This window comes from Oncorhynchus mykiss, chromosome 2 (genome assembly GCF_057628025.1).
Source record: "Oncorhynchus mykiss isolate SJ-2025 chromosome 2, ASM5762802v1, whole genome shotgun sequence".
Lineage (NCBI taxonomy): Eukaryota > Metazoa > Chordata > Actinopteri > Salmoniformes > Salmonidae > Oncorhynchus > Oncorhynchus mykiss.
The window spans coordinates 17,380,109-17,395,996 of NC_143023.1; the positions used below are offsets into that span (position 1 = coordinate 17,380,109).

Here is a 15,888-nt window from a genome sequence, read left to right on the forward strand (position 1 = left end):
ATCCACACTAACACAAATCCACACCAACACGTCCACATTAACACACATCCACACCAACACATCCACACTAACACATCCACACTAACACATCCACACTAACACACATCCACACTAACACACATCCACACTAACACACATCCACACCAACACATCCACACTAACACACATCCACACCAACACGTCCACACTAACACACATCCACACTAACACACATCCACACTAACACACATCCACACCAACACACATCCAGACCAACACATCCACACTAACACATCCACACTACACATACACACCAACACATCCACACATCCACACTAACACACATCCACACTAACACATCCACACCAACACATCCACACCAACACATCCACACCAACACATCCACACTAACACATCCACACCAACACATCCACACCAACACATCCACACCAACACATCCACACTAACACATCCACACTAACACAAATCCACACCAACACGTCCACACTAACACACATCCACACCAACACATCCACACTAACACACATCCACACCAACACATCCACACTAACACATCCACACTAACACATCCACACTAACACACATCCACACCAACACACATCCAAAATAACACACATCCACACCAACACATCCACACTAACACACATCCACACTAACACATCCACACTAACACACATCCACACCAACACATCCACACTAACACATCCACACTAACACATCCACACCAACACACATCCAGACCAACACATCCACACTAACACACATCCACACCAACACACATCCACACCAACACGCCCACACTAACACATCCACACTAACACACATCCACACCAACACATCCACACCAATACACATCCACACCAATTCACATCCACACCAACACATCCACACTAACACACATCCACACTAACACATCCACACCAACACATCCACACCAACACATCCACACATCCACACTAACACATCCACACCAACACATCCACACCAACACATCCACACCAACACATCCACACTAACACAAATCCACACCAACACGTCCACATTAACACACATCCACACCAACACATCCACACTAACACATCCACACTAACACATCCACACTAACACACATCCACACCAACACACATCCAAAAAAACACACATCCACACCAACACATCCACACTAACACACATCCACACTAACACACATCCACACCAACACATCCACACTAACACATCCACACTAACACACATCCACACCAACACATCCACACTAACACACATCCACACTAACACACATCCACACTAACACACATCCACACTAACACACATCCACACCAACACACATCCAGACCAACACATCCACACTAACACATCCACACTAACACATCCACACCAACACATCCACACCAACACATCCACACATCCACACTAACACACATCCACACTAACACATCCACACCAACACATCCACACCAACACATCCACACCAACACATCCACACATCCACACTAACACATCCACACCAACACATCCACACCAACACATCCACACCAACACATCCACACTAACACAAATCCACACCAACACGTCCACACTAACACACATCCACACCAACACATCCACACTAACACATCCACACTAACACACATCCACACCAACACATCCACACTAACACATCCACACTAACACATCCACACTAACACACATCCACACCAACACACATCCAAAATAACACACATCCACACCAACACATCCACACTAACACACATCCACACTAACACATCCACACTAACACATCCACACTAACACACATCCACACCAACACATCCACACTAACACACATCCACACCAACACATCCACACTAACACATCCACACTAACACATCCACACCAACACACATCCAGACCAACACATCCACACTAACACACATCCACACCAACACACATCCACACCAACACGCCCACACTAACACATCCACACTAACACACATCCACACCAACACATCCACACCAACACATCCACACTAACACATCCACACCAACACATCCACACTAACACACATCCACAATAACACACATCCACACCAACACATCCAGACTAACACACATCCACACTAACACACATCCACACCAACACATCCACACTAACACATCCACACCAACACATCCACACTAACACACATCCACACCAACACATCCACACCAACACATCCACACTAACACACATCCACACCAATACACATCCACACCAATACACATCCACACCAACACATCCACACTAACACACATCCACACTAACACATCCACACCAACACATCCACACCAACACATCCACACATCCACACTAACACATCCACACCAACACATCCACACCAACACATCCACACTAACACAAATCCACACCAACACGTCCACATTAACACACATCCACACCAACACATCCACACTAACACATCCACACTAACACATCCACACTAACACACATCCACACCAACACACATCCAAAATAACACACATCCACACAACACATCCACACTAACACACATCCACACTAACACACACCCACACCAACACATCCACACTAACACATCCACACTAACACACATCCACACCAACACGTCCACACTAACACACATCCACACTAACACACATCCACACTAACACACATCCACACCAACACACATCCAGACCAACACATCCACACTAACACATCCACACCAACACATCCACACCAACACATTCACACATCCACACTAACACACATCCACACTAACACATCCACACCAACACATCCACACCAACACATCCACACCAACACATCCACACATCCACACTAACACATCCACACCAACACATCCACACCAACACATCCACACCAACACATCCACATTAACACAAATCCACACCAACACGTCCACACTAACACACATCCACACCAACACATCCACACTAACACATCCACACTAACACACATCCACACCAACACATCCACACCAACACATCCACACTAACACATCCACACTAACACACATCCACACCAACACACATCCAAAATAACACACATCCACACCAACACATCCACACTAACACACATCCACACTAACACATCCACACTAACACACATCCACACCAACACATCCACACTAACACATCCACACTAACACACATCCACACCAACACGTCCACACTAACACACATCCACACCAACACATCCACACTAACACATCCACACTAACACATCCACACCAACACACATCCAGACCAACACATCCACACTAACACACATCTACACCAACACACATCCACACCAACACGCCCACACTAACACATCCACACTAACACACATCCACACCAACACATCCACACCAACACATCCACACTAACACATCCACACCAACACATCCACACTAACACACATCCACACTAACACACATCCACACCAACACATCCAGACTAACACACATCCACACTAACACACATCCACACCAACACATCCACACTAACACATCCACACCAACACATCCACACTAACACACATCCACACCAACACATCCACACCAACACATCCACACTAACACACTAACACATCCACACCAACACATCCACACCAACACATCCACACTAACACAAATCCACACCAACACGTCCACATTAACACACATCCACACCAACACATCCACACCAACACATCCACACTAACACATCCACACTAACACACATCCACACCAACACACATCCAAAATAACACACATCCACACCAACACATCCACACTAACACACATCCACACTAACACACATCCACACCAACACATCCACACTAACACATCCACACTAACACACATCCACACCAACACGTCCACACTAACACACATCCACACTAACACACATCCACACTAACACACATCCACACTAACACACATCCACACCAACACACATCCAGACCAACACATCCACACTAACACATCCACAGCAACACATCCACACCAACACATCCACACCAACACATCCACACATCCACACTAACACATCCACACCAACACATCCACACTAACACATCCACACCAACACATCCACACTAACACAAATCCACACCAACACGTCCACACTAACACACATCCACACCAACACATCCACACTAACACATCCACACTAACACACATCCACACCAACACATCCACACTAACACATCCACACTAACACATCCACTCTAACACACATCCACACCAACACACATCCAAAATAACACACATCCACACCAACACATCCACACTAACACACATCCACACTAACACATCCACACAAACACACATCCACACCAACACATCCACACTAACACATCCACACTAACACACATCCACACCAACACGTCCACACTAACACACATCCACACCAACACATCCACACTAACACATCCACACCAACACACATCCAGACCAACATATCCACACTAACACACATCCACACCAACACACATCCACACCAACACGCCCACACTAACACATCCACACTAACACACATCCACACCAACACATCCACACTAACACACATCCACACCAACACATCCACACTAACACACATCCACACCAACACGTCCACACTAACACACATCTACACTAACACACATCCACACCAACACATTCACACTAACACACATCCACACCAACACATCCAGACTAACACACATCCACACTAACACACATCCACACCAACACATCCACACTAACACATCCACACCAACACATCCACACTAACACACATCCACACCAACACATCCACACTAACACATCCACACCAACACATCCACACTAACACATCCACACTAACACACATCCACACTAACACACATCCACACCAACACACATCCAGACCAACACATCCACACTAACACATCCACACTAACACATCCACACCAACACATCCACACCAACACATCCACACATCCACACTAACACACATCCACACTAACACATCCACACCAACACATCCACACCAACACATCCACACCAACACATCCACACATCCACACTAACACATCCAAACCAACACATCCACACTAACACAAATCCACACCAACACGTCCACACTAACACACATCCACACCAACACATCCACACTAACACATCCACACTAACACACATCCACACCAACACATCCACACTAACACATCCACACTAACACATCCACACTAACACACATCCACACCAACACACATCCAAAATAACACACATCCACACCAACACATCCACACTAACACACATCCACACCAACACGTCCACACTAACACACATCCACACCAACACATCCACACTAACACATCCACACTAACACATCCACACCAACACACATCCAGACCAACACATCCACACTAACACACATCCACACCAACACACATCCACACCAACACGCCCACACTAACACATCCACATTAACACACATCCACACCAACACATCTACACCAACACATCCACACTAACACATCCACACCAACACATCCACACTAACACACATCCACACTAACACACATCCACACCAACACATCCAGACTAACACACATCCACACTAACACACATCCACACCAACACATCCACACTAACACATCCACACCAACACATCCACACTAACACACATCCACACCAACACATCCACACCAACACATCCACACTAACACACTAACACATCCACACCAACACATCCACACCAACACATCCACACTAACACAAATCCACACCAACACGTCCACATTAATACACATCCACACCAACACATCCACACTAACACATCCACACTAACACATCCACACTAACACACATCCACACCAACACACATCCAAAATAACACACATCCACACCAACACATCCACACTAACACACATCCACACTAACACACATCCACACCAACACATCCACACTAACACATCCACACTAACACACATCCACACCAACACGTCCACACTAACACACATCCACACTAACACACATCCACACTAACACACATCCACACTAACACACATCGACACCAACACACATCCAGACCAACACATCCACACTAACACATCCACAGCAACACATCCACACCAACACATCCACACCAACACATCCACACATCCACACTAACACATCCACACCAACACATCCACACTAACACATCCACACCAACACATCCACACTAACACAAATCCACACCAACACGTCCACACTAACACACATCCACACCAACACATCCACACTAACACATCCACACTAACACACATCCACACCAACACATCCACACTAACACATCCACACTAACACATCCACTCTAACACACATCCACACCAACACACATCCAAAATAACACACATCCACACCAACACATCCACACTAACACACATCCACACTAACACATCCACACTAACACACATCCACACCAACACATCCACACCAACACATCCACACTAACACATCCACACCAACACATCCACACTAACACAAATCCACACCAACACGTCCACACTAACACACATCCACACCAACACATCCACACTAACACATCCACACTAACACACATCCACACCAACACATCCACACTAACACATCCACACTAACACATCCACTCTAACACACATCCACACCAACACACATCCAAAATAACACACATCCACACTAACACACATCCACACTAACACATCCACACTAACACACATCCACACCAACACATCCACACTAACACACATCCACACCAACACGTCCACACTAACACACATCTACACTAACACACATCCACACCAACACATTCACACTAACACACATCCACACCAACACATCCAGACTAACACACATCCACACTAACACACATCCACACCAACACATCCACACTAACACATCCACACCAACACATCCACACTAACACACATCCACACCAACACATCCACACTAACACATCCACACCAACACATCCACACTAACACATCCACACTAACACACATCCACACCAACACGTCCACATCAATACACATCCACACCAACACATCCACACTAACACACATCCACACTAACACATCCACACCAACACATCCACACCAACACATCCACACCAACACATCCACACATCCACACCAACACATCCACACTAACACATCCACACCAACACATCCATACTAACACACATCCACACCAACACGTCCACACTAACACACATCCACACTAACACATCCACACTAACACACATCCACACCAACACACATCCAAAATAACACACATCCATACCAACACATCCACACCAACACATCCACACCAACACATCCACACTAACACACATCCACACCAACACATCCACACTAACACACATCCACACCAACACGTCCACACGTCCACACTAACACACATCCACACTAACACATCCACACTAACACACATCCACACCAACACACATCCACACCAACACATCCACACTAACACATCCACACTAACACATCCACACTAACACACATCCACACCAACACATCCACACTAACACACATCCACACCAACATCCACACCAACACGTCCACACTAACACATCCACACTAACACACATCCACACCAACACATCCACACTAACACACATCCACACCAACACATCCACACTAACACACATCCACACCAACACGTCCACACTAACACAAATCTACACTAACACACATCCACACCAACACATCCACACTAACACACATCCACACCAACACATCCACACTAACACATCCACACTAACACACATCCACACCAACACGTCCACACTAACACATCCACACCAACACATCCACACTAACACACATCCACACCAACACATCCACACTAACACATCCACACCAACAAGTCCACACTAACACACATCCACACCAACACATCCACACTAACACACATCCTCACCAACACATCCACACTAACACACATACACACCAACACATCCACACCACCACATCCACACCAACACGTCCACACAAAATGAAAATGTGAAAGAAGACAACCTTCCAGGGCGAAGCGGAAGAGGTCAGGGCTGGGGTCGATAGTCAGACTGTGCCCCCTCTCCTCCTTTCCTCCGTCTTTCTCCACACGGGTCGCTAGCTGACAACAGAAATCCCTCGCTACTTCGTCTAGGAGGGGCAGGAAGCGACGTACGGCAGGAGCCATCATCACCTCCCTGTTGAGCAGGAGACGGTCGGCACGCCACTCTGCCCCGTTCCTGGTGGTAGAGAGGACCACAGTCAAATTACTGACTATATTCCCACCCTCCATACACTCTGCCCCTTTCCTGGTGGTAGAGAGGACCACAGTCAAATTACTGACTATATTCCCACCCTCCATACACTCTGTCCCGTTCCTGGTGGTAGAGAGGACCACAGTCAAATTACTGACTATATTCCCACCCTCCATACACTCTGTCCCGTTCCTGGTGGTAGAGAGGACCACAGTCAAATTACTGACTATATTCCCACCCTCCATACACTCTGCCCCGTTCCTGGTGGTAGAGAGGACCACAGTCAAATTACTGACTATATTCCCACCCTCCATACACTCTGCCCCGTTCCTGGTGGTAGAGAGGACCACAGTCAAATTACTGACTATATTCCCACCCTCCATACACTCTGTCCCGTTCCTGGTGGTAGAGAGGACCACAGTCAAATTACTGACTATATTCCCACCCTCCATACACTCTGTCCCGTTCCTGGTGGTAGAGAGGACCACAGTCAAATTACTGACTATATTCCCACCCTCCATACACTCTGTCCCGTTCCTGGTGGTAGAGAGGACCACAGTCAAATTACTGACTATATTCCCACCCTCCATACACTCTGTCCCGTTCCTGGTGGTAGAGAGGACCACAGTCAAATTACTGACTATATTCCCACCCTCCATACACTCTGTCCCGTTCCTGGTGGTAGAGAGGACCACACACACACACACACACACACACACACACACACACACGCACACACACACAGGTATGTACTTGAGGAAGACTCCCTTGCTGTGCTGCCGTGTCTCTCTGTGTGTGGCCCATGGCTGCAGGGTCATGCGTCGGGGGTGAAGGCCCTCAGAGCGGAACAGCTCACTGATGTCAGACGGCAGCAGGATATTCACAGTGCTCTGGGTGCCCAGACGCTCCCTGTTGGTGACACACCCGACACAGTACATAAAACATGACAGCACACACACACACACACACACACACACACACACACACACACACACACACACACACACCATAGTACAAGACCCTGTGGATGGACACCAGCCAGGTCACCAGTGATACAAGTCAGTATTCAACGTCCATCCATGTCTAAGGACATTGGGAGATGACGTGGAAACTGAACACCAGGGGCAACAGTTACCTTCAAGTAGGTTTCAGTTTTGTCAGAGAGTTGTGGATGAGGATGGTGGATGGGTGTCAGCATCTGCCTCTGATTCCAACGGTTACTACCTTAACCTTTCAGAGTTAATACCTTAACCTTTCAGAGTTACTACCTTAACCTTTCAGAGTTACTACCTTAACCTTTCAGAGTTAATACCTTAACCTTTCAGAGTTAATACCTTAACCTTTCAGAGTTACTACCTTAACCTTTCAGAGTTACTACCTTAACCATTCAGAGTTAGTACCTTAACCGTTCAGAGTTAGTACCTTAACCATTCAGAGTTAGTACCTTAACCATTCAGAGTTAGTACCTTAACCGTTCAGAGTTAGTACCTTAACCTTTCAGAGTTAGTACCTTAACCTTTCAGAGTTAGTACCTTAACCTTTCAGAGTTAATACCTTAACCGTTCAGAGTTAGTACCTTAACCATTCAGAGTTAATACCTTAACCGTTCAGAGTTAGTACCTTAACCATTCAGAGTTAGTACCTTAACCGTTCAGAGTTAGTACCATAACCGTTTAGAGTTAATACCTTAACCTTTCAGAGTTACTACCTTAACCTTTCAGAGTTACTACCTTAACCATTCAGAGTTAGTACCTTAACCGTTCAGAGTTAGTACCTTAACCATTCAGAGTTAGTACCTTAACCATTCAGAGTTAGTACCTTAACCGTTCAGAGTTAGTACCTTAACCTTTCAGAGTTAATACCTTAACCTTTCAGAGTTAGTACCTTAACCTTTCAGAGTTAATACCTTAACCGTTAGTACCTTAACCGTTCAGAGTTAGCACCTTAACCATTCAGAGTTAATACCTTAACCGTTCAGAGTTAGTACCTTAACCATTCAGAGTTAGTACCTTAACCATTCAGAGTTAATACCTTAACCTTTCAGAGTTAGTACCTTAACCATTCAGAGTTAATACCTTAACCTTTCAGAGTTAATACCTTAACCTTTCAGAGTTAATACCTTAACCTTTCAGAGTTAATGCCTGAACTTAACCTTAAAAACTTTAACATTTGACATTTGGATTAACTTTGAAAATGTATGTTTGAGAAACATGATGTGAGACTGTGAGAGCTGGTAGGGCCCACAGTATCACACTGCCACACACACGTTCATACAAACACACACGCAACCACGCACATGCACACACACACAGGTACCTGTAAATGGGGCCAAGGGTGTTGAAGGTCCTCTCCATGTGTTTGTGTAATAGTTTAAATCTGTCTTCTCTCCAGAACTTCACCAGGTTGAGCCAGCCACTGCTGCCCGTGTGGGGGATCTCCTCAAACCGCCTCAGCCCTCTACCTCCACCCCTCTCCGCAGGACCCCCTCTGGCAGGGTTTACCCCCTCCACACCGAGCCCTGCCACTGTCCCCGCCGGACACACACACATCCCCCTCTGTATCCTCACACACGCTGCTTGTCGCACGGACACACACATCCCCTGTATCCCCTGGAACACGGATGGGCTCACAGGTACACTCCACATGGTCTGAGGTAGGGATGACCCTCACAGATACACTCCACATGGTCTGAGGTAGGGATGACCCTCACAGACTCTCATAGCTTCACCGCTACTCTCCACTCTCTACAGCGCAAATGTGCTTTTTTCTTCTCAATTATTGCTCCATCCCTCCCTCCTCTCCTCCTTCGTCTGTTTGTCCTCCATCTCTCATAGAGCTGATAGAGGTGATGATTTATGTCTCAGAAGGTCAAAGTTCAAGAGAAACAGCACAACAAAAATGTCAGAATGGTGTAGGATTAACACACGCACACACAGTCACAAACACTCATAGTCACACACAGACACGCAGGAACACACACTCACACACACCTACAGTCACACACACACACACATCTCTGTAGAACGTCAGTACCAAACTAGTCTTTATTAACAGTTTCTTTGTAACAACATAATAAGGACAGCGTTTGACTTATGTACACCACAAAAGTCAAAGGTTATGTGCAAAACAAAGATTAACAAGACAAATATTTGGGAACAAGGAACTGAAAAGTGAAGTATATGTGAAAACAACACTTAAGGTTATAATCTTGTAAGGATTCCTTCCCTGTGTGTGTGGGCCCCAAATGGGCCTAATGATCTGTAACAGGTCCAATCCAGTTTCATCCAGTTAGTTCCTGTATGGTCCAGACCAGTTCTATGCAAATAGTAACAATGACAGCCATGTCCTGCTATCAGTGACACAGGGATGACGTCATTCATGACATCATTTCCCCTGACGAGTCGTCCTCACAGCCTGGCTCTATTGTCAACAGTCTGATCAGCAGATAACTCAGCGAGAGAGAGTGAGAGAGATGGGGGGGGTTGGTGTGAGAGAGAGGGAGAGAGAGAGGCGGGTGAAGGGAGAGAGAAGGTTGAAGAGAGAGAGAGCGGGGGTGAAGAAAGAGAGAAAGAGAGAGAGAGGTGGAGAGAGAGAGGGGTGAAAAGAGAGAGAGCGAGAGAGAGGGGGTGTGAAGAAAGAGAGAGAAAGGGCGAAGAGAGAGAGGGAGAGCGGGAGAGAGGGGTGGAGAGAGAGAGAGAGGGGTGGAGAGAGAGACAGGGGTGGGGAGAGAGAGGGAGAGGGGTGAAGAGAGAGAGAGAGGAAGAGGGGGGAAGAGAGAGTTAAAGACAGATAAGGAGATAAAGGGATAGAGGAGCAACTGTGACAAAGTCGTCTGTCAATGTGTTCCCTCCAATCTGCTACTACGTTGTGTTAAAATGTTATTCTTCATCATTTAGGCATAATGCATGTTTTTAGCATGTTGCAGGTTGATTCTGTGTAGTATCTAGTATGTTCTCTTTGATCACATGACTTTGCAGGCCTCTCCGTTGACTGACATTGGAGTGGACGACTTGGTCTGCTTGCCTCCAAGCATCCCCATGTTGAAGTTGAGGCCTTGGAAGGCGCTCAGCAGGCTGTAGCCATCGTCCTTGGCCGGGGTCTCAGGACCAATCAGTTTAGCCAGTTGACGGGGGAGTGCCACTTTCCCTTGCGCCGCACTCAGGTGGCTGGTGTCCTTGGAACTCTGGGGGTTGGGAAGAGAGTTGGGAAGAGAGGGGTAGGGTGACGAGGAAAAAATACAGTTTAAATATAGCACTGCTTTAAGGGTTATGGGTATGGGGCTAGGAGATAGGGGCTAAGGGCTAGGAGATAGGAGATAGGGTCTAGGTGATAGGGGCTAAGGGCTAGGGGCTAGGAGATAGGGGCTAAGGGCTAGGAGATAGGAGATAGGGTCTAGGAGATAGGGTCTAGGAGATAGGGGCTAGGAGATAGGGGCTAGGAGATAGGGGCTAGGAGATAGGGGCTAGGTGATAGGGGCTAGGAGATAGGAGCTAGGAGATAGGGGCTAGGAGATAGGGGCTAGGATATAGGGGCTAGGATATAGGGCTAGGAGATAGGGGCTAGGAGATAGGGGCTAGGAGATAGGGGCTAGGAGATAGGGCTAGGAGATAGGGCTAGGAGATAGGGGTATAATTTGTTCTGCTAATGCAACACACTAACCTTGGAGAGCTGGTACTTCTTCCTGAAGTGATCCCTCATAGCGGCTCTCTCTGCGTGCTTCTGAGAATTCAGGGCTTCCCTCAGCTTCCTGGAATCAACACAACTACATGTAACACATAGACAGACACACACACAAACATAAATACATCCCTGCCCTAAAACCCATCACCGCCAACCCCCAACCTGTCTGTTACCAAGCTGGTTTTCATCCATAATCTCCTCATGGTGTTGTTTCTAATCTCCACATTGACCACAGTGGTCATGTTGTAGTTATGTTTGCAGTCACTCACCTCTCTTTCTCCAGGTCAGTTTGGTAGGAGCGTGTGACGGAGGTCTGTCCCGTCCGTGGAGGGCTGCTCTTTACTCCTCCTGTCCACCTCTTGGCCCTGCGCCTGGCCCACACCTCTCTCTCCTTCACTCCTGTCACACAGCTGGACAGCTTCTTCATGGGCACCGCCAGAGACTGCTTCACCATAGTATCCATGTCTCAGGGTGTCTGTTATAGAGTGTGTGTATGTGTGTGTGTGTGTGTGTGTGTGTGTGTGTGTGTGTGTGTGTGTGTGTGTGTGTGTGTGTGTGTGTGAGAGAAAGAGAGGGTACGTCCAGAACTCTCTGTAGTGTAACCTATGTGTGTTACTTCACACTCAGAAGCATCAAAGAGTGTCCTTTTTCATTCGTGTTCTGTAGGACATATGTTTGTGTCTGTGCGCATCTCCCACATCTTCCTCCTTGAGGTTAGCTGGCTTGGACACACTCACTACAGTACAGACAGCCAGTGTATTCATAGACAATGACTCAGGGGCTCAGTACCTACAAGGACAAGGACACAAACAGGCAGTTAGAGATTACACCCAGACAGCATGTGCAGCGTTTCAGATAGACACACACAAGCCCAGTCCAGTACTTCCTTACCCAGACATCCACAGTAGGCCTGAGCCTCAAACACCCACAAAGTCCTTAGAGCTTCAGCCAGAGGCCATATACTGTAGCTAACCGTGTCCCATAGTCCAGTTCCACAAAGCCTTGAGGTCAACTGAAAGCAATGAGAAGAGCAACCCCACAGACAAAGTTCTTCCTGCTCTCCTTTCCTGCTCTCCTCCACTCCTTGTGCTGTGTGTTCTATTGCCCTCTCAGGTGAAAATAACAGCTTTCCTCCCCGATGATCTACTATTCAACCCATTCCCCCCTCATCCTCTATACCCCTCCCTCTTTACTATTACCCCCCCTTGAGATGACCTCCTTATGGACTTAACGAGGGGAATCTCGTTAGCAGAAACAGGGACTGCACCCTGTGTATGAAGAAGACTTAGAGACACATTAGCTGATGTCATGTTGGGTTAGACACTCTCCTGACTGACTGTGTGCTTGTGTGACAAACAGAAAGGATGGCAGGGTATTATTACCTTTAAAAAGTTCCAACAAGTTACCATCCCTCACGCTTTCTAGGTAGATGATGCCTTAAGCACAGGTCTGGGATCTGTTTATGCAATCCCAATACCCAATCTCCAACCATTAGAAGGCAGAAAGACAAAGTGATCTTCGATCAGGTTTAACCAGCTGTGATCAGGATGACGGTGGAGGTTTAAGACAGGCCAGATGGATGGAAGGGCTCTGAGTTCAGTAGATAATGGGAGTATAGAGGCAGACAGAGAGAGATATACGGCGTGAGGGAAAGTCAGTCTGTCAGTATGAGACAGCAGTCTGTGTTCAGAGCAGAAGACAGTAGTTACTACATACTGATCTGAAGACCATCCAGCAAAAGGGGCGGGAATGAGGAAAAAGGACAATGTCTTCTCATACTCTAGATTCTCTTCTAGTCTCAAACAGCACCACTTCAACCATTATGGATCTTCAACAGGCGTGGAAACATAACCGTGTGCACTCTGCAGCCATTTCCCCAATTGTTTTCCTAAACCACCTGAGACTGACAGGGCAAGTCATTCCAGGTAGTCAGACACAGCAGATAGAGAGAACAGGTGATGGAAAGGGAGGGAGGGATGGAGGGAGGGATGGAGGGATGGATGAAGGGATGGAGGGATGGTATGGGAGGGATAGAGGGATGGAGGTATGGATGGAGGGATAGAGGGATGGAGGTATGGGAGGGATGGAGGTACGGATGGAGGTATGGGAGGGATGGAGGTATGGGAGGGATGGATGGATGGAGGGATGGTGAGGGAGTAGAGAGCATTGAAAGAAGAGATATGACCCCTGTTTATCTCAGGTCTGTTGTGAGACGGACAGAAAGAGCAGCTGTCAGGACACAGACAGTCTGGTTTACTAGCCGTGTGGCTAGTGCCAGGAATGCATGTGTGTGTGTGTAGGTGTGTGTGTGTGTGTGTGTGTGTGTGTAGGTGTGTGTGTGTAGGTGTAGGTGTGTGTGTGTGTGTGTGTGTGTGTGTGTGTGTGTGTGTGTGTGTGTGTGTGTGTATGTGTGTGTGTAGGTGTGTGTGTGTGTGTGTGTGTGTGTGTGTGTGTGTGTGTAGGTGTGTGTGTGTAGGTGTAGGTGTAGGTGTAGGTGTGTGTGTGTGTGTGTGTGTGTGTGTGTGTGTGTGTGTGTGTGTGTGTGTGTGTGTGTGTCTATAACATTACACAAACTAAAAACACAATGAAAGGAGACATAAAGATGTGACAGAACCCTGAGAAGGACATCAGGTGGCCAGCTGTTTGGCTTGGTGTCCATTCATCTTCTCCTGCAGCATCAGGAATTGCTACAGTATCTTCATTTGACCAGTTTCTCACAGCAGGAAAATGATCCTGCAGCATCAGGAATTGCTACAGTATCTTCATTTGACCAGTTTCTCACAGCAGGAAAATGATCCTGCAGCATCAGGAATTGCTACAGTATCTTCATTTGACCAGTTTCTCACAGCAGGAAAATGAACCTTCAACAACAGGAAATGTGAGTTATTATGTGGATTATAATTTATGGACAGTTTTGTAGGGATTAATACATTGGTCATTAGGGCAAATCAAATCTGACATATTTAAATGGGAATTACAAACTTTAGAAGCCTTTTTAAACCTTGAACACAC

General features: G+C 46.8%; 2 protein-coding genes across 2 annotated transcripts in view; both read right to left on the reverse strand.

Moving 5' to 3' along the window:
• The window catches only part of LOC110534298 (cytochrome P450 11B, mitochondrial), a 32,624-nt gene extending 21,598 nt beyond the window's left edge, over positions 1–11,026 (reverse strand). Inside the window, exons 1-3 of the mRNA XM_036940213.2 lie at positions 10,513–11,026; positions 8,950–9,105; positions 7,967–8,181 (exon numbers count right to left, since the gene is read on the reverse strand). Coding sequence (XP_036796108.2) covers positions 7,967–8,181; positions 8,950–9,105; positions 10,513–10,841 — 700 coding nt within the window. The 5' untranslated portion in view covers positions 10,842–11,026. The remainder of the gene's footprint in view (positions 1–7,966; positions 8,182–8,949; positions 9,106–10,512) is intronic.
• Positions 11,027–11,213: 187 nt separating this feature from the next.
• On the reverse strand, positions 11,214–14,000 carry LOC118938207 (complexin-3-like). Its single transcript, XM_036940227.2, has 4 exons — positions 13,768–14,000; positions 13,146–13,665; positions 12,856–12,943; positions 11,214–12,379 (listed from the first exon to the last, which is right to left on the reverse strand). Exons 2-4 carry the CDS (start codon positions 13,337–13,339, stop codon positions 12,158–12,160), a joined length of 504 nt encoding a protein of 167 aa, XP_036796122.2. The 5' UTR covers positions 13,340–13,665; positions 13,768–14,000; the 3' UTR covers positions 11,214–12,157.
• Positions 14,001–15,888: the final 1,888 nt, after the last annotated feature.